Raw genomic sequence first — 21,143 nt, forward strand, 5'->3', positions numbered from 1 at the left:
TGCACAAAAGAGCGTACACACATTGAACTTTACATTTTTTTTCAAGAGAAGCTGAGATAAGGGTGTGCTCTATGTAGTGCCAAAGAACACCCCCATTGGCAGCTGGACACAAAGGTTCGTTAAAAAAAAAAAAAATCATCAAATGGACTTAACCCAAGAGAGTTTAGGCTACTACAGAGTATGTTCTCCTTCTCATTATCTGCTTGTCATGATGCAATGCATGTCATAATGCTGTTTCCTGTAATACAAGTGCAGCACTTTCTCCCCTGTAAACTGCATTTTTTAAAATACCATCAGTGCTACTGATTTAAAACTACTACTGGTACTACTGCTATACTGTATATTTGTTCATTAATATTGTATCATAATTAATGATGTCATTAGCAAATTCCTGAGGCAATTTCCGCAGTGTGTAAACTGACACATTTCCACAACAAAGATCAAAACAGATAAATTCAGTCAAAGGTAGGAATTCCTTATTAGGAATTTCCTGTGGGGCCTGTTTTTGACCATTACCTGGTTGTGTTTGATGTCTTCATTAGGAGTAACATATGAATTCCGGAACAACGTAGAAGTCCCACTTGAGATTTGTACTGAAAGATAAGAGAAACACAAAGAGGGTTGGGGAGAGCACATGTTTGTTATACGCAAAATGAAATGGAGACAGAAGAGGAGAGAGAGGAAGAAAGACTGCACCAACGTTCTTTTCTGGAGTGATTCACTGCTAGCCATTGGTGAGGGATGAGTCCCAAAGGACAGCATTGGCCATGTCCTGTAATTCCGACGTGTTTGAAAAAAGGCTGCTGAGTAGCGCCACTGCGGCCTATCACGGGAGAGGATCAAACCCCCTCAAACAGCTCCTGATTGGTAGAGCAGTGATGGAGATATCCACAGAGCTCAGAAGAGCGTGGCAAACATTGGAGAAAAAAACAAAACAAAAACTATTCCTGCAGAATTACACATCATTACTCCACCCAGGCAGGCTTAGACAGAGACTGTGATTGACTGAGGGCATCCCGGAGCAGGGGCATATAATCCTCTTTCAGTCCACAGAGTATACCGCCATCCTTGGGGGTTACAGATTTAATGCAGTGTCAAAGCCCTGTGACAGGTGGAGATGTGTGGCTCCTAAGAGAGCCCCTCACTCAACACTGAAGCCCCGGGTGCGGAGGGAAGGAGGGAGGGGGTGGTTAAGATGGAGAGGAGAAAAGGTCAAAGGGGTCATGACCACATCAGATATGAGCAAAACGTATCAACAATTTATCACCACACCTAGTGAAGGCAGTTCCCCCCAATAAAGAAAGCATACCAATATTGTTGTGCACATCCTACTTCTAAATTATTCTGCATCTTGGATCATGTCCTTTCAAATATTTCTCCCAAGATTGTCACCTGTCATGGTTTGACTGGTTTTCCCCTCTCTTTGCAATCATATAACACACCATAGGAAGAAACTGTAGCCAAGTTTACTCAATAAATCTGCTCAGCCAGGACTGGGCATAGGGACAGTCTGCTGTACACTCTACTACACATTTAAAAACAAGTTTTGTTTTTATACATAATCAGTGTGTCATTGTAGGAACCTATAGACTGTTCTAATATATTCTGGTGTAGCAGATAGTCACACAAGTATAAGAGCTTATTTCTTTATTTACTAACTTATTCATTTGTAAATGTGATTATTACTTTTTAGTGCAGTAATGAGCCTACCCTGGAGGCCAAATTTGACCGAGTTGGCCTAAAAGCAAAACATAAAACATTTAAATACAAAAGCAGACACCGTGTTGTACGAAAAACACGATTTGAATAAAAAATAAAAAATGCCCTCGTTGTACATATAATCGAATAGAAAAGCCACAATCAGCTAGATAGGAATCTAGAGACATTATATAAAAATGTACAGAAATACCTCCTCCGCACTTCCTTTTAACTAGTAATTAAAGTGCATGCACATTTATTCAGCAATAGAAGTGATACAGATGAAACTTGATGCTTTTAAAGAAGACAAGAAAATGTAAACAAGTCAGCTGCACTAAAATAAGGGGCGTCACTGCCTCCATATTCCCCAAATTAAAAGTTATTAAACTGCAAATTTTTCCTTTCCAATTAGTCACGTACATAACCACAAACATCCCTTCGGTAATGATTGAAGCGCTGTCCATAATCCTAAAGCACAAGCAGCTCCTTAAGTGCTAAAACACACCTGCCGTGGTGTCTTTCCTGGAAGTGTGCTCGCCTTTGTTTCCATGGTAACTGGCATTGGTTCCAGTCGACTCATAGTCGGTCTTCCTCTCCTTGAGGCTGATCATCTCTCGGGGTGAGGCAGGGGCACTTGCTACAAACAAGGAAATCATCCACATAATTCTCAATAAGCATTTGCCATTTGTGACAGGGTGGGTCTCTCTGATGTAACACAGAAGGGACTGTCTCTTTCTCTCATCCAATGCAAATCTCATCTTTCATGGCTAAGGCCAGGTTAACGCGAGATGCAGAAAGGCATATCATCATCATATTTTATACGCATATTCATAATATACTGTATTAGTCAGTACTAAGAGTGTGATATACAGTACTCAGATCTTATATATATATATGATATTTATTTTCTATACTGTGCTCACCCTTGGAAGATGTAAATGTATTCATTGCAGAAGAAGAATGTTTAAATACAGGGTTTTGTTATGACACCATGCAATAATGAGAAGAAAAGAGAAAGACCTCAACCGAGAAACAAAAAACAGCAACAGACATCCCATGAAGGTCATAGCTGTGTTCGCGCTTAAATAGCAATTAAATCTGTATTCAAGCCAGTGATTTCAGCTGTCAAATTTGGCTGTCACCAAAACAACATGACATTTGCTTTCCACAATTTTTGATGGGAGTGCGTGAAGACATCTTCGGTAAAGTGACAAATTTCAACTATGGACAGAAATTATTAGTTGAAGCGCTGCTAGCGTGCCGGTCAGCTTGCTTTGGGGGATCCAGCCGAGCTCCTCTGCCTTTGAGGTGCAGCGGAATTTCGAGAGGGGAAATGACCCGATCTTCACCCGACACTGGGCCCTTTCCATGGCCGTTCAAAGCAATGGTACTGCCGCACTGCTGAATAAAGGACAGGGAAAGCGGCAGGTAGGCTTCGGCTGGGCCTTGCAATTCCCCGCCTGGCAGTTAAAGGGATCAGCTGGGCTTCTCCTGCCATGCCCCTGTGATGGCAGGAGGTCATTTCCACCCCCCCCCCCCCCCCCTCTGAAGGCGAGGCCATCAGAACCTGGTCCCAGGGGGGATGGGGAAAGCTTTATCAGTGCGCCGCACGGCCCGTCTTGGGCCACAGAACCCTCTCCCTGAGGGAAGCTCTGCCCTGCGCACGGCAGGGATTAAACCAACACCTCCTCCATCACACTCCAGCAGTGCAGCTCTCTCTCCATGACCGGAGCCTCTCCCCTAACTCTCCCGCACAGTGGGGCTGCTGCCCCTGCCTGCCTTAACAACTGACGCAAATTAGCATGCTAACCGATATCTGGCTATAATTAGATCAGCACTGCAGGTGTACTGGCCTATTCCATGTTCACTCTGAAGATCAAAAACAAAAAGAAAAAAAAAATATATATATATTGCTTTGTGTTTGTGAGCAGGTTACAAAATTAATATTCTTCTCCACGTGCTTCTAAGAGGAGCTATACCCATGACCGCTTTTATCTGTAGAGATATAAAGCTTAGCAGGAATAAACAGGAATCATCTATAATTTTGACATGTTCAAAGACAAAGATAACAGAGTACAGACAGCTTATAGTACTGAAAGAAAGAAAATGAACCACAATTAAAAACATCTACTAAAATATACATCTACATCTATCTACAAAATAAAAAAAATAATCAACTAGGCCTAATGCAAAGGATAATTCTCACAGCACATAATTTGTTATACACATGGTGTAGATCACAATCATGTCAAAGCATAATAAACCACTTAACTTCCATTTTGTCCAGAATTAAGCACACAATGAAGTGTACATCTCAGGGTGCATCTATTTTGGTGCATTTCATAGTGGCACTCAAATTAAAACATTTGTAAATTGGTTTATTAAAGGACAGTACATCATGTGGATAGTTGTTGTACATTAGTAACATTGCAATATCTTGTAGACCTGAAAGGAAGTACACTTAAGCCATAAAATATTACATTTGAGCATCTCAAGTATGAGTGTGTTTCTGGAACGAATACCTCAATGTGCCTGATAGTGGCGCAGTGAAACTGCCGTTTTTATTATTTTTTGTGATGCCATCTGGAATATTCAAATCTGCAGCTGCTGTATGAATGCTCTGCTTGCTTGTATCTCCCGCAAAAGCCCTAATCAGCCATCATTGTCCTTGCGCGGCTTTGATTCATCTGTAAATCAGGCCCTCACAACAACATGGCTTCTTCATAACCAAGGAAGAGTCAGCTGCGTTCTGTGTTCTACGACGACCTTCATTTCCTCTGTTTGAAAACTTACTGCTCGATCCAAGCAAAACACCAACATAATTAGCCCATATTAAGTAAACAGACTCGCAGACATGGCTATGTATTTTGGCTATACATATAGTTTACAGTAAGAAGCTAAGAAGCTGAAATAAGAATGCAAGGCATATTGTGCAAAGGAGGAACACAAATCTGATGTAAATTTGATGGAAGGATAATATTTCAATGGTAGAATCACTGTAAAAAGCTAGACGTACATAGATGATATTACTCCAAAATTAATCAGACAGAAATCTATATCTCCCCATATCATCACAAATCCCACACTTGGCCTTTTAATTATACAACACAGAGTGTGTGCATGTGTGTGAGAGGGCAAGACTTTAATTGGCTCAGCCCGTTAAATGAGAAAACCATGCATTATTCCAGTTGAAGGAGCTCAGTGTGTGAGCCTCACTCTTAAAAACCTCAGGACCAGTTAAGAGGCAAATTGATGCAGAGGACTTCACCTCTGCATGTAACCCCCACGGTAGAATAGGAAACCGATGCTATTTATTAATTTAGAAAAAAGAAATATGACGTGCTGTAATGTGTCTTTAAAATTAACAACCAAGAAAACATTTGTGCACTTATACGGGAGTGATTAACAGACATTAGAGTTATCTATAAAACTCCTTCAGCTGTAAAACGAGGCATCGGCATCAGAGAAGGAAGATGAATTAGAAAGGGTCAAAAATGGCTCTCAGGGGAGAAGACTTTAACAGTTTCAAGACGCCTTATTTATAGTTATTTGTTCCATAACCGGCAAAGGCCTTTTTCAGCCATCCACATGAACCTGGCTTTAAAAAAAAACAGTCTCTCTTCAGATATGTGAGTGTTTTATTAACTGGCCTTAAGGGTCTCACATCCTTAATTCAGCTCTCAGACCAGGGAAGGATTTTCTCTGAAGGTGATCATTACAGCCGGTGCAGGAAGTGCAATATAACTATAGCCCACTTCAGAGCATTGGGTTTATGGACCTCGGTCTTTTGGAGCGCTTTGGATTGCTTTCAAATTTTACGCTCTGCTGTGCCGCTCACAGCCCATGCAGCCCCCCCCCCCCCTCCCGGGTGTCTCTCAGCCCCAGTGCTGTCTGGGTACTGGCGGCCATGGCGACGGCGCCGTGTGAGAGCAGGAAGCGAAGGCAGCGATTCTCAGCCAGGCAGCGGAGCCTGCCGCCTCAGCCCGGCCCTGAACAGCGTACGTAGCTCCGCCTCTCCCTCCCCCCCCCCCCCGCCCTCCCAGCATGGCTCTCACCACTGGAGCGCAAAGCCTTTCTCTTTTTCCGAGGGGGATAAACCGGGGGCTGATCGCCACCCTAGCGCTCAAAACGCCGCCGATAAGGTGCTCATTGCAGCGCGGCATATGGCTTTGAGCTCCAGGTTATGTGGCTGTTGCTCAGCGTAAGGAACCAATTTCCACCTGCACCTCTGTTCCTTTTCTGCCGATTGATACTGGGGAAGTCCTGCCGACCAAAGCATCAGCAGATTACTATCGTCCTTATGATGCGCAAGATCAACAGTAATGCGAAAGCACGTTGCTTATCAAATCATTTGCATACCTTACGCATATGCTTTTAAAGATGCATTTGTTAAAAATCTATCTCAGATGAAAACATTTTTTGGAGAAACAAAAAGCTGTTGCATATGGACCAACATCTCAGGGAAACTTTGTTCGCATAACAAATGAAAATACGTACGAAAATACATACCAGCAATACCCTGCTAGACACTGCCAAAAATTCAAACTGTCCATAATATGAAAATAAAATATTCATTAACCACAAAGTAAAATAAAAAAACAGCTCAGATTATTGGTTAAATCTGATCTAATTACACCTTCACGTGAGCATGATTCTGCTAAACAATTGTAGTGCAATGTAATGCTTTATTGTAAGCTAAACAACATTGCTTCACGCAAACATTACCATCCTTACATAACAGCAAAAGTTAAATAACTGAGAAATGAAGAGAGGGAAGCCTGAAGAGAGGGCATTTCTCAAGGGCTGCGAGCAGCAAGCTGACTGGATGCAGCCCATTTTAATTAAGGACTGCTGGGAGGGGCTGGAGCAGTGGATTATGAAGGAGATTAGGAAAGTTGTCTTTCACAGTCTGCTACTGACAATCAGGGTCCGTCATGGGCCACTCGGTTCCTTCAAGCGGAAAAAAAACCGTCTAGGTCAAGGTATCATCAAATAATTATGGCGCCAGCGACATGTTATTAAGTCGGACGGCAGCATCTATTTAGCTGACATGTTTTAGCCTCGGGGCACGAATCCACCCGAGCAAAGTTTAATTGTGCAGCTTCAGAGGACGAGGTGCGCGGCCATGATGACATACTACCGTTGCCAAACCCTCTCCCTGGCCCTGTGTTTGTGCGTTTTCCGTATTTACATACTTTAGCTTGTTTTTGGCTTTGAACCACTTCAAAGAGCGCAGAGAAAATATTACAGAAAATAAAGTACCACATGTCAAGGGCTGCTCATTGAGGATCTACGCTTCCTGAGAGGGACATAAAAAAGACTTAAAGTCTTTTTTTCTTCAGCTATATCAGCTCCTTCCGCTTTATAGGGACTTCTCCTACCTTTTGTGTAATAGGTGCTCGATGGCAGTCTGTGTTTAAGCCACTTAAACTGTCAATTGCCTCACCGTCTGCCTGCTTCACAGCACAATTAGCCCAGAAAAAAAAAACAAAAGCCCTAAAGGTGACTTTGAGGGAAAGTGCTTTCCTTGTTCATAAAGATGTGACGTCCATCAGAGAAGCACTACTGCCTCAAACCCTCCATGCTGCTAATATACTCCCTTGCGGCTGTCGCTCTCTAGAGGGTACACCTAGAATAGCGTTCAGCTGACAAGAAACAAGGGAAAACCTGAAAAACAATTTCTGACAGGAGAGAGATCAACACGGAGGAATTAAGTGCTTAGAGACAGTAATTAAAATAAGCATTGCAGCGCACAAGGTGAACACATTCTCAGTGGCCACTGGTGGCAGGGACCCACCTGATCGGTTGTTCGGGGATGTCCGGACTGGAGAGATAGAGGGGGTGCGGGAGGAGGAGTAGGGTCGTTGTCTGTCCCTCTCTATTGTTGAAGAGGAGCCCACAAAATGATATTGTGCATATCCGTCCTGTTAAAAAAAAGCATACCCATCAGCGAACTTTCAACAATACAGTAATAACTTTTCTGTTTTCATAGCTTTATAGACTATAAACATGCACCGCGTGTTTAGTGAAGGGGTTTAACCTGTTATAATGTGATCACACGGTTTGCTCTGTATTTCTTAAAGTCAAGGCGAGCCAAATGAAGTCACGGTGTTAACTCGGCAGGGAACTCCACAGCCAAAGCCGTGTTTTGAAGCTCTCTCATCATCCTCAGCGATTGCACTATATAGCAAATGCCCACAGCTTAGCCACAAACTCAGGCCCATTAGTATTTTCAATGTTAAAGCTTCCCATGCAGTGATTAGTAAAAATCAATTTAGATTGTTTGTGCTATTGTCAGCAAGTAAAGGCTTCTGCTTGTGTGAATGGACTGTGCAGAGAGCAGAGAATATGACACAATAGATAAGGTGCGCATCTTGGTTCAAGGCCACTCTGATGTGGCTTTGACGTGAATCAATAGGCTGTCTGCACGGAGACTGCTGACATGGCTGGACAGCACTAAATGCCAGAGGCTGTTTCTCACAACCGTACTCTGCAATGTCATCTGCAACAAACTCAGACCGGAAACACAATGAACTGCTGTCAGTATGTCAAGCCTGAAGGTGGTGCCCTAGTTTGGAGACAAAGGAAATTCCTCTGCTGCACATACTGGCCTTTAGCTGGCCAATCAGATCGCTGTGCTGGCACTGTTTGAGCACAGCGTCCCTTTCGATGGGAAAATAATATTAGCATCACAGACTACCCAAAAAGTGCTGTTCATTCTAATGCTTTTGACTCTTTCATCTAAGTTCCATAAACTGTACCTGAAATCGCCTGCAGGTTTGCACCTTGAAAATTCCAATTATACAGAGGAAATATTAATTACTCATTTAAGTGCACTAAATGAGTGTAAGTGTTAAAGTTATTCCTAGAAGATATGTAATGAGAATAACGAGTGTGAGTAATGAGAGTGATTAGCGACCCAAATAAGGCAAATTTTGATCTGACAAAATGAAGGAACTGCTTGGAAATAGACAAAAACAAATGAGGGTTAATTCATATACAAATGAAGTTACACTGAGAAATACTGGGGGCTGCCATGCTCCATGTACAGTATGTATCCTTGAATTAACATTAAAAAAAACAACAAATATTTTTTTTCACTGTTAAGTATGAGACAGACAACATTACAATTAACACTACGCATTTCATTTTTATTTACATTATTTACGTGCTTATGTAATAGGTGAGATCAGGCAAGAAGGATCAAAGTGTAATCTCCCTGCACACCAAGCTACACTCCTAAACAGCCTTAGCCCATTCGACTAAAGTATGTATATATTATATATGCATATGACCGCTCATCATGTCATTGGGAGTGTAGCTTGGTGTGCAGGGAGATTACTGAAATTTAACTGTGTTATTGGCCTACTACACATGGTAGATAGGCTATCCTTATTCAGATTGAGTGACACTGTTTACATGTTTACAAACTGTCTAATTATACAACTGGATATATACTGAAATAATTCAGGTTAAGCACCTTGCTAAAGGATACAATGATTGTGCTCCATCTGGCATTTGAGCCTGGAACCTCAAAAAGAGTGGTTTCCTCACAGTAATTGCACTGATATCCTGTCATTCTACCCATTAGCAAAATGTATATAAAATGTAGAGTCAAAACACAAATGAAAAAAATATATATTCTGTAATAATTTTCCACAATAAACAGTGCAAACCCCATTCTTGGGCTTGCAAAATGATTTTTATAGCCATGTTACCTCGCTAATAACATGAAATTGAATTGATTTAGTAACCCAAAGATGTGGGGGGAAGAACCTGGAGTAACAGTAATGGAAAGCATGATGGAAACGCTGCTATATTTCAAAAACCCATTTACTTGTAATCACACACGGCCATGAACACCAATCAAAGGAGGCCTCATCAAATTACTACCTAACGAGGAGGTAAAATGTGTAATTGCAAACACAGATAAGGTACTTCGACTAACATAATTTATGTGGGACAAAATGTAAGTATGAACATAATGTTCTAAATATTAAGAGTGCTCTTGCATTGTTCTGGTTCATGACATCTGATCAGAATGAAGAGGACAACACAAAGCTGATTACTGCGGATTTATCTTTGGCCTGTTAATAAAAAAATTAGTTCATTATTTAAAAGCAAGAGCAATTATAATTTAACACTGTTACCCAGTGACCCTTTCCCTAAACTCTCTCTCCATCTACTTAGAATAGCCAATGATCAATGACATGCTGATTTAATGGAAGAATTTCTCAATTTAATTTGTATATTAAAGTAACTAGTCTCAATAACGTATGCCAGAACATAATACCACAAATATTTAATTGTGCTACGGGTGCAAACCAAATGAATCTGTGCAACGGAGATAAGTGCAAGTTTTTAGGTGGTCTTGTCATCGTATGTCGAGGGACAGATACCGCGAGCCAAATTACTTCAAGAAAACAAATTGGATTTGAATGTGGAACTCCTGACACTGCTGTTGAAGATTCCTGCTGCTCGGAGCGCCGGTGCATTATGAATAGGCTATCAGAGCAGAAGAGTGGGGCTGGCACTGGGGGCAAGTTCACTGCTTCTTCTGAAGCTCCTCCTCGACACAGCCACAGAGCACGCTTCCCCTTGACATTCTACTGCCCTTCGCTCACACACTTTCTACCAAGGGCTTTCAAAAGGACCAAAGGTTCAGGATGTTCCAAAGCTGGCCCGCTCCAGATATTCCCACCGCAGTCAAAGCTGGGCCTTTTCCAAAAGCCTGTTGGCAAGGACGACTTGCTGTGTGACTGCTGGGTCTGTTGCGAGTAATGGCACTGGACAGGTACCTGAGAGTCCCACAGAGAGAGCGCAAAATGGCAATAAACAGCAACGTACGCTGGAAAATTACCCTGGATGTCCGAACCAGCATGGCTCACGGGCTGGACAGCAGCCACTGACCGTGGCTATTTACAGCTTTCCGCCTTATTCAGGCTACCGGCTTCATCAAGGCCACTTGCGTACCATTTCTACATCCTAGCTTTCCTTTCAGCTCATCACAACCCAAACAGAACTGCGATCAGCTCACTGTTTCAAAGCCACTACAGAACCATTGGTGGAAGGAACAGTTCCGTCAACTCAAGGCCTTTTCAAGAAGACACCCAAACACTTGAAAATAATGCCTTGAAGACGAAGAAGAAGAAAAGAACCCACAGGTCTCAACACAATAAAAGCCTTTGATTGAAACATAATTCCTTTCATTAACTTAATTATGACTTAGAGCTTCATTTAGAAAAGAATGATGGGATTTTCAAGGACAAATTACACCTAATTTTACTTCGTGCTGCACGGAAACCCCAGAGCAGGCTTGGTTTGAGGGATAAAACAAATCTTGCTGACTATCGTCTTCCTGCTGCATGGGAAAACAAGCCATTTTAATAGTGCCAAAGCACACTGTAAATATTTTGCTGAATTCAGTCCAGCATGACAAATTCAAAAGGTTAACCTAAAAGTGGATGCACTTCCATGCATTTCAGAGAAGGCACAGACCCTCTATCTTAATCCATTCTTAGGATCAACATCTCACGGTTTTGCGCCTGATTAAATGTGTATGCACTCGCTCAGATTGTGCGATACAGCACACAATTCTCACTTGTAGATTACAAGGTTGACACTGCAGATTAATCAATAAGGAATACAGCGTGGCTGAGATCTTCGACAATGAGGCCAGATTATACCCAGGGCCCACCTGATGCCCATGTTTCAGGATGTGTGTGTTTAAACAAGTAGCCGAACACCTTCTACAGCCTCCGGCCTGAATAATGTTTATGGCGTAAAGAACATCAAACTATGGGTGGAAACCTAGCGTGAAAAAGCCATGACCTTTTCCGGTCCTGGAGAAGCTGACAGCCCTAATTCCCCTATGCCCAACCCACCACCCGCCCTGTTACAGACACATTTTTAGAATTGCTGAAGGGGTGAATATCATTAGAGGCTTTGTTACAATCACAAGCTCAGAGCACATTATTGGAGAAGCCTTGGGCTTCAAATCCACCTTCCAAGGCCCAGTCCTTAACCCTTGACCCATTCAGCTGAATATTCATCCACCTAACCAACACTGGAACACAACGGGAATAATTCATTTGAATAGTTCAGATTCCCCCCTCAAATAACAATTTGTGGTCCTGCTTCAAATATCATACATCTAACTGCAAACATGTTATGCATGCATTAATGTTCTTGAACCAAAGGGTGTTTGAGGAAGTAATAGCAAGGCATTTAGCTTACATTGACATCAAGCAATGAGAACAAGCAAAAGCCATTGATATAACAATAAAAAAGATTAATCAATTAACGAGAAACATGTAAGCATAATCAGTTAATCAAGTTAAATAAGCAACAACATCATTCAGCTCGTTAAAAAGGGTATACCAGCTATCAAACTTAATTTATAAATGAGGAAACGCTCATCTGTTTATTCATTTGGTAAGTTTATACAAAGCCTTGAGTAAATGTCTTGAACAGTGCACTGCAGAGCCAAAGCAAAACTCAAACAAAATAAAATGACTCACATCTCTCTTCCCAACCCATGTTGCCCCTTTCAGAATGAGTCACCCAGCATTCTCTCTCTGTGGGACACAAATGCTAATATTTTCCCAGGTTACAGTCACGCCTCCCCCTCAGACTGAAACCTTGAGGCAACAAGGAGAATTTAAAGCAGCAGTGAGCTACAAAAGCTTGCACAATGACCCTCCCAAAATATAAGCAAAAGCAAGCTGTATCATATTGCGGTGCATAACATTTTCATAACTAGCTTTTATTGGGCTTAATGGGCTTAGAGTGCTGAACCAGTATATATTTGAAAAATCAGATAGCTTCTGGATTCTTCAGGAAATCAGCACACGTGTGGCCCATATCACAAGACGTTTGGGTGAGATAAATTGGACCCGTGTGTGATGTGGTTGAGGCATTTTCAGCTCTCACCATCACCAACACTGCCTGTGTGTTGAGGCTACCCCTGAGGGCACGCACCAATAATCACTGCGATGCTTTGGATTGTGTGTTTCCCTCAAATCACCTAATAGACTGCAAAAAAACCATCTGAAAGGGTTCCAGAGGCAGTTTTTTGATTAAAAAAAATAAATTAACATCAAAGGTTTACCTTGCAATTACAACTGAACATTTATAACATTAAATATCCTGTATATTTACCAGACAGTTGAAGTTTAACAGGAAAAAAAAAAAGGTTAATGAGTTTTTAAAAATGAACCACAGGGAAAAATTTCATTTGGGCATGCTTTGCTCAAACCAAGCAGCTGACCTTTTACAAAGACGATCTGCAAATGTCTTCATACTGTATGTGCAGCACAAACTTTCACAGGGCTACATTCTCACATAAAGCAATCCTGGATGGTTAAATGTTAATTAATTTAAGGATTATAAGGCGTGCTGTATTTTCCCTCTGTTTGGCCTGTGCTGAATAAATATCACTTCACATTCACTGCCAGCACATCATAAACAAAGAGCCTTGATTTTTGGGCTGCTGATAAAGATAATTGCCATTGGAAAATCAACGGAAGAGACTCAAGTGTTTGGCGCACAATCAGATTTGGATCTGCAAATTTATCAGAAGGGGGAAATCCCTACAGCAAGGCTGTTGAAGATTTATAACAAACCCTCGTCTCTTATGCACAGCAAAAAGTTGGTGACTGTGACAGGCTCCTTTTTAGCAACTAATTTACTTAAGAGGATATTGCTAGCAGCGACTCACTCAGAAGTCATTCAGTGACAAGTTTACTGGAAAATTCCTGCACGCAATATTGCTCCATTGTGCGCTTCGAGCTGGATTCATCAACGCTTTCCAAGACAAGCTGTCAGCACAACTTTTCCCATAGACAGCTGGGAACACTGCAACCCTGCTAGTTTAGATAAACACAGGCACCTCTGCAGAGGAAGTCGAAAGGAAACTTCCAATTAAAACGTGTGCTGGGGACAGATTTGTCCCCTGCTCCCAGGAGAGGGTCCGTGTGCCAGCTTGTCATGCCCTCCCCACACGGATTCTTCTCGCTTAGTTACTCATCCTGTGTTCCATATCCATTGGGAAGCGTGTTTTTTAAATATCTTAAACCTTCATATTTAAACCTGTCTGGTTTCATTAATGGCTGACAGACTCCAGAAGACTTTTAGGTCAACACAAAAAAGAATTCAACTTAATTTGTCCTCCTGGTTTTCTACTAAATTTGTTCTCTCGGTCTTGCTATAAACTTTGTTTTGCATGCATTTTTGTGTCATGTCATGCCACCTCATGTCATTGTAGATCTATGTAGAACCAATACTCCTCTCTTTCACTCTCCCTCTTTGCATTTACCCATCTTCAAATTCTGCTTAAAGTGACATTTCCAAAAACCCACTGGTAAAAGCTACAAGCAGATTTTATTGAACTGCACAGATTTATTTTTCAGTATCAAACTTACTGTTCAGTGTGGACTGTTTGACACCGAACCGGCACATAGGTAATGCTAGAACAAAAGCTATAACTTCAGTGTCGTGGTTGTAGGTCAATTCCCTCTTAGCCTGGAGGGCTCTCCTGGGTACACTTACATTACATAAAATATAAATAATAGATATGCTTCCATTGTGAAAATAATGTAACAAACAGTCATTAAATAGGAATGAAATGGTGCTTAAAGGTGCAATATGTAAGTTTATTTTAGAACACATTTGATCATATTTGGTTAAATTTCCTTCACATCCCAACAGATATCAATATACTAAAAGCCCTAAGAAAAAAAAAAAATCAGTCTCTCTGACTGCCCTAGGCTTTGAAATCAGGCACTCTTACATATGCTACTTCACCTTTAATAAATGTAAAACATCAGTATTGATTTTAATGACAAATTGAATAACAATATGCTATATTATGAGAATACTTTATCATATATTCTCCTTTCAAACGTATGTTTTTATAAATGTGGTTATAATTAAAGAAAAAATCATAACGATTCTCTTTCCTGAAAGAAATAGATACCATATTTAATGGCAATTCTTTCTGGGCATGTTCCTTGGCTCACGTCATTTTAATAAGATTTAATTAGATAAAATGCAAAACGAATGAAATTACACATTGGACTGCTTTTCTCTGTGGCTGAAAAGGCTTTGTCATTTAAATACATTTAATCAATTCACAATAAGTCTGTATGCCGCATAAATAAGCAGTAGGAAATGTATCAAGTAATGAAGTTCCACCTCAACAGCCATGCAGCAGTGAAGACCAACTTTTTTTTTTTTCAAATCACTCCTAGTTTGTCTATAATCCTTGAGAAAGAACCAGCAGAGAATGAATAGACCTAAATAACCTCAAGCACGCAAGGCACCACAAAAGCTTATTGATTGGACATTTTGAGTAAATATTTCAGCTCCTGTGTGATGTTATTACTCACTTGTCTCATCCAGGCAATAAAACCTGAAGCTAATGTTGCCACACAGAAAAACGAAGAAATTCTAAATATTTTAGCGTTCGAACAGTCCAGATGTTCTTGCAATTACATCTTGATGTGCTTGCATTCGAACAAGTGCACCCAGTGAAAAGATTGATTCAGATATTTGCATAATTAAAATTTTCAAAGAGGAGTGTTTTCTTCGGCTGTTGAAGACTGAGATTCCTCCTGTCACACGAGATTTGGTCTTTGCACAAGAAGGGGAAAATAACTGCTGGGGGGGGGGACTATCTGATTGGCTGTTTTTATGATGCAGTTCCCCTATGCTCCACTATGTGGGCATGGCCAGAATTAATCAAAGATGGTGCAATTACTCCCATGCAATACAATCAACCAATGATGGTGGAGCTGAGCATCCAGATACAATATAAATGTAGGTCATCAGGGAAATTGCAAAGACCCCAGGCAAATATGCCACAGACTGCTATGTGCGTGTGTTTGTAATTGAAAGCTGGTTTCAGGTATTGCCTTAAACCCAGCTTCCTTTCATTTTTTTGCCTATCACAGCACTTTCATTTTCAATTAATTAGAGAGACTTCTTCACTCACAACACTTTGCAGAAGACACATCTAATCTCTTCTCCTGAATAAATATATGCAAATGGATCACGATATCCAGAAGAGGAAAAAAGGCACAGGCCAGTGACTTGAAGTAGAACAGAGGGAGAGCCTTTGAGAAAAGCGAGCGGCGTTACCTTCAGGCCACAGACATGACAAAAACGTTTGGACAGGCCAGTTCCGCAGGCGGCAGCACTGAGCAGATCTGAGACTTAGCTGCGCGTCACCTGGCGATTAACAGCTGCCTCCTCCGTCTAACCTATGACCGCCCGTACTGCCAGCCCGCTGGGCCTGCAGCTGCCTTGTGTGACTGTGAATGCGTGGATCCACTCGGGCTCGCCTACTCAGGGGCTCATGGCGGTAATGGCGCCATCGAGGCTCTCAGAGGGCTGTCTGATAAAAACTAACCTTCGCCCATGCCACTGTTCCGCTAATCTGCATGCGGATCTCACGGCTAAGGTCGGCTCATTTGAATAGGAAAGCAGTGGCGAAGCGCATTGGCTTCTTCAGGTCTGCGCAGGGCTGCTCTGGTGTCCGTGTGATTGGTCCTTACCTTCTTGTAGAGGCTGCGCAGATCCCTGTATTGCCACATACTGCTGAGGACCTGAGAGGCTGCCTTCACCACTTTCGGCGAGTGTCTGAAAGAGAGGCCTGCACTTAGATAGCTCATTACATCATCCATTTGTCACATGCATATTAGGCGACTAACACAGCTTGCAAACTTTTATATAATATCCAGTTTACACAGCTGGTTTGACACCAGGAAGGGCAACACGGGGGGTTAGAGGCCAATTACATATCCAAATGCACTTTCACATCTACATCCAATCAATACAGTGTCATGCATTTTGGGTTAGAGCATTTCATAGCTATGCCCCTGTCAGTAGCCTCCTGCAAAAATGGTTTCCTTCTGCTTCTGGTCAGTTCCTGTTGACCCCTTGATTGATTTAACCATTCAGTACATTGTTTTGTGAGTACGTACATACAAGTTACTGGTACATTCGTTCACTAAGCCGGTCTGTAGCCCCCCCCCCATACTTCGATTTTGACCAAGTCAACAGAAGGAATCTAATATTATAGTTAATATATATTTAAATGTATGGTTATGTCTTCCCTTGTGTGCATACATGTTCACAGACTTTGCGCACAAGAAGGAAAATAAAATCTAAATAAACTAATTTCAGTGCCAAGCAACAATATCAAGTTAGCAATGTACTTAAAATGTTGCTGAAGGCATGCTGTTCATCTTTGTACTTGTCTTTAATCGCACGTCTTGGATATGAACAAACATTCTCCAGGTCGCAACCCCAGTTCCTTAAATGCCACGCTTTGATTTTGCCACGGGTTATTATTCATTCTGAGGTCAATAGGTCTTGACCAATCTGCTTCAGAGGCCACAACACTAAAGTTACCTGATACAGAGACAACTGTCCTTGAAGGCAGAATTTATATATTAAAGGAAAGCAGGCAGTCCACCATATTTAAACTTTTTTCAGGCAGGCGCAAATCAGAGAGGGTTAGAGATTACAGAGATCAATGCAGAAAGTGCATTTGGTATATGAACTTGGTATATGGTTTAAGGGTTAACCACTCAACAGACTGGCCACACATCTAGCCAACAGGAAAAAAATAAAAAAAATTAACCAACAAAGAGTAATTACAGGACTGTCACCCACAAGTGCTATGCTAATAAACCACCACGCTAGAGGTTCTGAAACAATGATGTCTGCTTGAATGACCTACTACCCTACCTCATGGCTTCAGGTAGATATGGCTCAATTTGATCAAGGAATTAATACATTGGGGTGTTGGCTGTGCAACTTCAAATGCTGGCCTTAATTATAGGTTGAGGATGTTGCTAACAGGTGCCCATCCTTCCTGGTGTTCTTTATATCTAAAGATTTTTCCTGCCAAGACCTTAGTTGTTCATTTCAGATATCCTAATAGGAATGTAATTGAAAATCACAATTTAAATCTTGATTAAAAATGAAATTACTTGTAGGGAGCATTAATGTGGCCTGCTCAGGTTACTTTGCAATTCAGATACTTGACATGCATTGAGCATCCTTTAGGCACAAACAGGGAGCATTCACAAGAAAACAATTTAAGTTGACAATTCAATTTCATTGCATTTAAATTAATTTTAAAATGAAATAAGTCACATTCTTGCTCTCAGTCTCCAAACAAATGCAAATGTATTTAATATTTGAAGTTTCAAGTAACATCAACATATCTCCTCAGATACTGAGATTATGTTTTGCCCATATACTAACGTAATTGCAGTAAAAATGGCTTTTTAGTTTAATGCCGCAGGAAATTGCTTTCTCAAGGCTTTGCGTAGCGCCTCACACAAGTAAGAGTGTCATGGGAGCTCTGAAAAACCACAGATTTACTCAAATGAACTCTGGCATCCGATTTACGTGAAGAACAACAGACACTGAATAAAATATAAATATAAATACACAATAAAAATATGAAATGTAAAATTAAGGCTGAATATAAATCAGATCATTCAAGGTAGAAAACACACACACACACAAAAAAGAAAGAGATGATATGATAGACTAGCATTTTATTGATATTACACCTCAGCTCACTCATTTGCTCGGATCCCTGGAAGATTACTGTATGGAGTATTAATATTCCTTGTTGCGTTACAAAATGGCTTCGATACTGAAGATGATTTTGCCACGCTTGCTCAAGCTATTCGAGTCTCCAACATAACACCTCGCAGTTAATTTTGGAAAAAAATCTGGATCTTGGCTAGCCTTGGATGAATGCCACTCTCATTACTGCTGAGCAGTATACTGCCTGCAAAGGCTTTGTCGCCTGCCTAATGACTCGCTCTTCAATGCAAATCTGTGTGAATCCTGGGGGGCTGAAAAGTGATGGTGGGGGGAGGGGGGTGGGGGAGGTGTCAGTGATTACTATCAGTCTGTGCTTTTTAATATCCACACCAGCTCTGTTAAGTCCTTCAATCACGCCAACCCCCCTAATTTAAGATTTGCCTGCCGTAGCCAATTCGGGGATTCGTGGGCCCAGAGGTGGTGCGTTCATGGTGGTGCTGCTCCTATTTGCCATCAATCACAGTTGAGAGCACTTAAGACAGGCGGGCACCACATGATTATCAGCACAATATTCAAACTCTACGTGAGGCAGCGGAAAGGAGGTGGGGAATGGGGGGGGGGTAAACGATACCAATTTGACAAGTGAGGGAACAGGAAACCCGATATACCATCAACTCTAATTCTGACCCTCAATTTACATTTACAGGGGAAAACAACGGGGAATGAGCACTGATGTCCCTCTGATAACCTCACACCTCAAAAAAAAAAAACCCAATATAGCTGTTGTGAAGAGGACGGCTTCTTCTGTGACATCAGAGGCCCCTCGGCTCAGCCGTTAGCTGGGCTCTGGATGAAAGGGCCCGGAGCTACGATAACAGGGGCCGTTAATGCGGCCGTCCACAGAGACACTGACAGGATCATGTTAATGCACCAGACACCGCGTAGGGAGGGTCAGCCAATACGAAGAGAGCGCTCATCACTCACTGTCGTGATGACTAAACAAGCCCCTCGCAAAGCGCTCAAGTTATCTGAAGAACAAGCATCATCTCTAAGAGTAAGGGCCTGATAACAGAGGGAGGCTCACCCCTGGACTGAGACAACAGGAGATTCTGTGAGCGATATGAGCATGCTCAGTGGGCCGGGTCTCCAGAACCAATCTTCCACAGTGACCTGTGTTTGTGCTGCCCTCTGTCTCACAAAAAACTTGCCCAAATGTATAATAGGTCTTCTTTGATAAACAGATTGAAGATAAAAAAATAGAATCGCTTGCTCATGTTAGACACCTAAATAATTATTTTTCTTATCCACACAAGCAGTGGTTATGTACTCAATACTAAAAAAAAATGATTGCTCTTAGCACGCATAAACATAGACCTCTTCAAACTTCATTTATATTGAGGTAATACAACATGCGGTAACACAATAAGTCAAACAAACCACCAAATCTTTTGCTATGTTATTTCATGAAGATGACCTTCCAATATGGATGTTTCTGCTTTTTCTCAGATGGCATTTGACTACGCATGATAATCTCCCTCCAAACGGCCTGTACTCTCAGTCCACCTCCCTGCGTAATGCCACTGCTGACTGGTGCGGTGTGGTGCTTGAAGTCGGCCCTCGTTGGCACCAATGCACGGGAAGCCCGTTGCGGGGCCGACGCGGAACACCTACTTGTCTCCTTTGCTCCGGGCGATGCCGATGAGCTTCTCGATGCCCCCGGCGTCGCGCAGGGCCTTGGCGTTCTCCATGTTCTTGGTGATGACCTCGTGCAGGGCGCAGCAGATGGCGGTCACCGTGTCGTCGGACATGTTCTTGCTGGTGGTGCTGTTGGCGGTGCTGCCGCCGGTGCTGTTGCTGCTCCCCGGCAGGCGGTGGACCAGGTCGCGCATGGCGTATTTGCCTTGGTGTTCGGGAGCGTTGAACAGCCAGAGAGGAGAGAGAGAAAAAAAAACTCCCATTGGTTTCTATGTAAGCGACACAATGCTGTTTCAACACACTGGAACACATTTTATGTGTGCACAGAACACTAGGATCTACAAAAGCAGAGGCACAGGATTCAATGACAATTACTGGACTTGTTAAGATTGGAATTCGAAGCTGAACTGAACTTTCTATGACAGAGCAATGCAGTGACTTCAATAAGGGTGACGTGTGGTATTTGCAAGAAGAACAAAAAAGACAAAAATTAAGAAAGCACTGGTAGGGGACCTCAAAAATAAAAATACTTGGCATTACAAGAACTGATAAATGGACCGCATTTCACATTTCTCTGGAGACCCCACATTCTATAACCTATTCAGGAGCCTGCAGGAGGCCATTTTCCCCCCACACATTTCTTTCTTTCTCAAATGGCAGGACAGACTGTGAGTAACTCCAAGTGGAAAAAAGTCTAAAATGAACAAAAATATGAGGCTTGAAAAGTTTAATGTTTAATGTCAGTATTACTCAATCTGCACATTCACAAAACTTGAGAAGGGGCTGCAGATGTGCTGCTGTGGCAATTCTTTTAGAAGATAAGTTATTGCAGAACGATAAGACAAGATGCGTGAAATAACATGTAGGAAATTGCCTTTTTGGGTCCATTAGGCACCCGTAGCTCCACCTTGGGGACCTATACTACCCCCTGCCCAGCACAAGGCTAATGATAATGCCTGTATTTTACAGCTCTCTCTGAGACACAGCCACTTCAAAGAACAATATCATCTTTCATCTGCATGGAAGCTGCGTGGTTTAACAGTTTTCACTTGACAATAACTTTTAATGACTTATTATGTTGCCTTGCACTCCCACACACCAGCTTGACAATATCAATCAGAATGGCTTATGTTTCCTCAGCTATCAAGGGTTCACAGAAATTGTATAGGGTGATATTTTGG

The 21,143-nt window shown here is 41.9% G+C and overlaps 1 protein-coding gene across 6 annotated transcripts in view; it reads right to left on the reverse strand.

Moving 5' to 3' along the window:
- ctnnd2a (catenin (cadherin-associated protein), delta 2a) overlaps positions 1 to 21,143 on the reverse strand; it is a 268,642-nt gene that overhangs the window by 3,685 nt on the left and 243,814 nt on the right. For all 6 annotated transcript variants that reach the window (XM_064333165.1, XM_064333164.1, XM_064333163.1 and 3 more), the window contains 5 exons: positions 19,939 to 20,167; positions 16,254 to 16,338; positions 7,496 to 7,622; positions 2,204 to 2,335; positions 517 to 593 (listed from right to left, as the gene is read on the reverse strand). In XM_064333165.1, coding sequence (XP_064189235.1) covers positions 517 to 593; positions 2,204 to 2,335; positions 7,496 to 7,622; positions 16,254 to 16,338; positions 19,939 to 20,167 — 650 coding nt within the window. The remainder of the gene's footprint in view (positions 1 to 516; positions 594 to 2,203; positions 2,336 to 7,495; positions 7,623 to 16,253; positions 16,339 to 19,938; positions 20,168 to 21,143) is intronic.

The sequence above is a fragment of the Anguilla rostrata genome, chromosome 4 (genome assembly GCF_018555375.3).
Source record: "Anguilla rostrata isolate EN2019 chromosome 4, ASM1855537v3, whole genome shotgun sequence".
Lineage (NCBI taxonomy): Eukaryota > Metazoa > Chordata > Actinopteri > Anguilliformes > Anguillidae > Anguilla > Anguilla rostrata.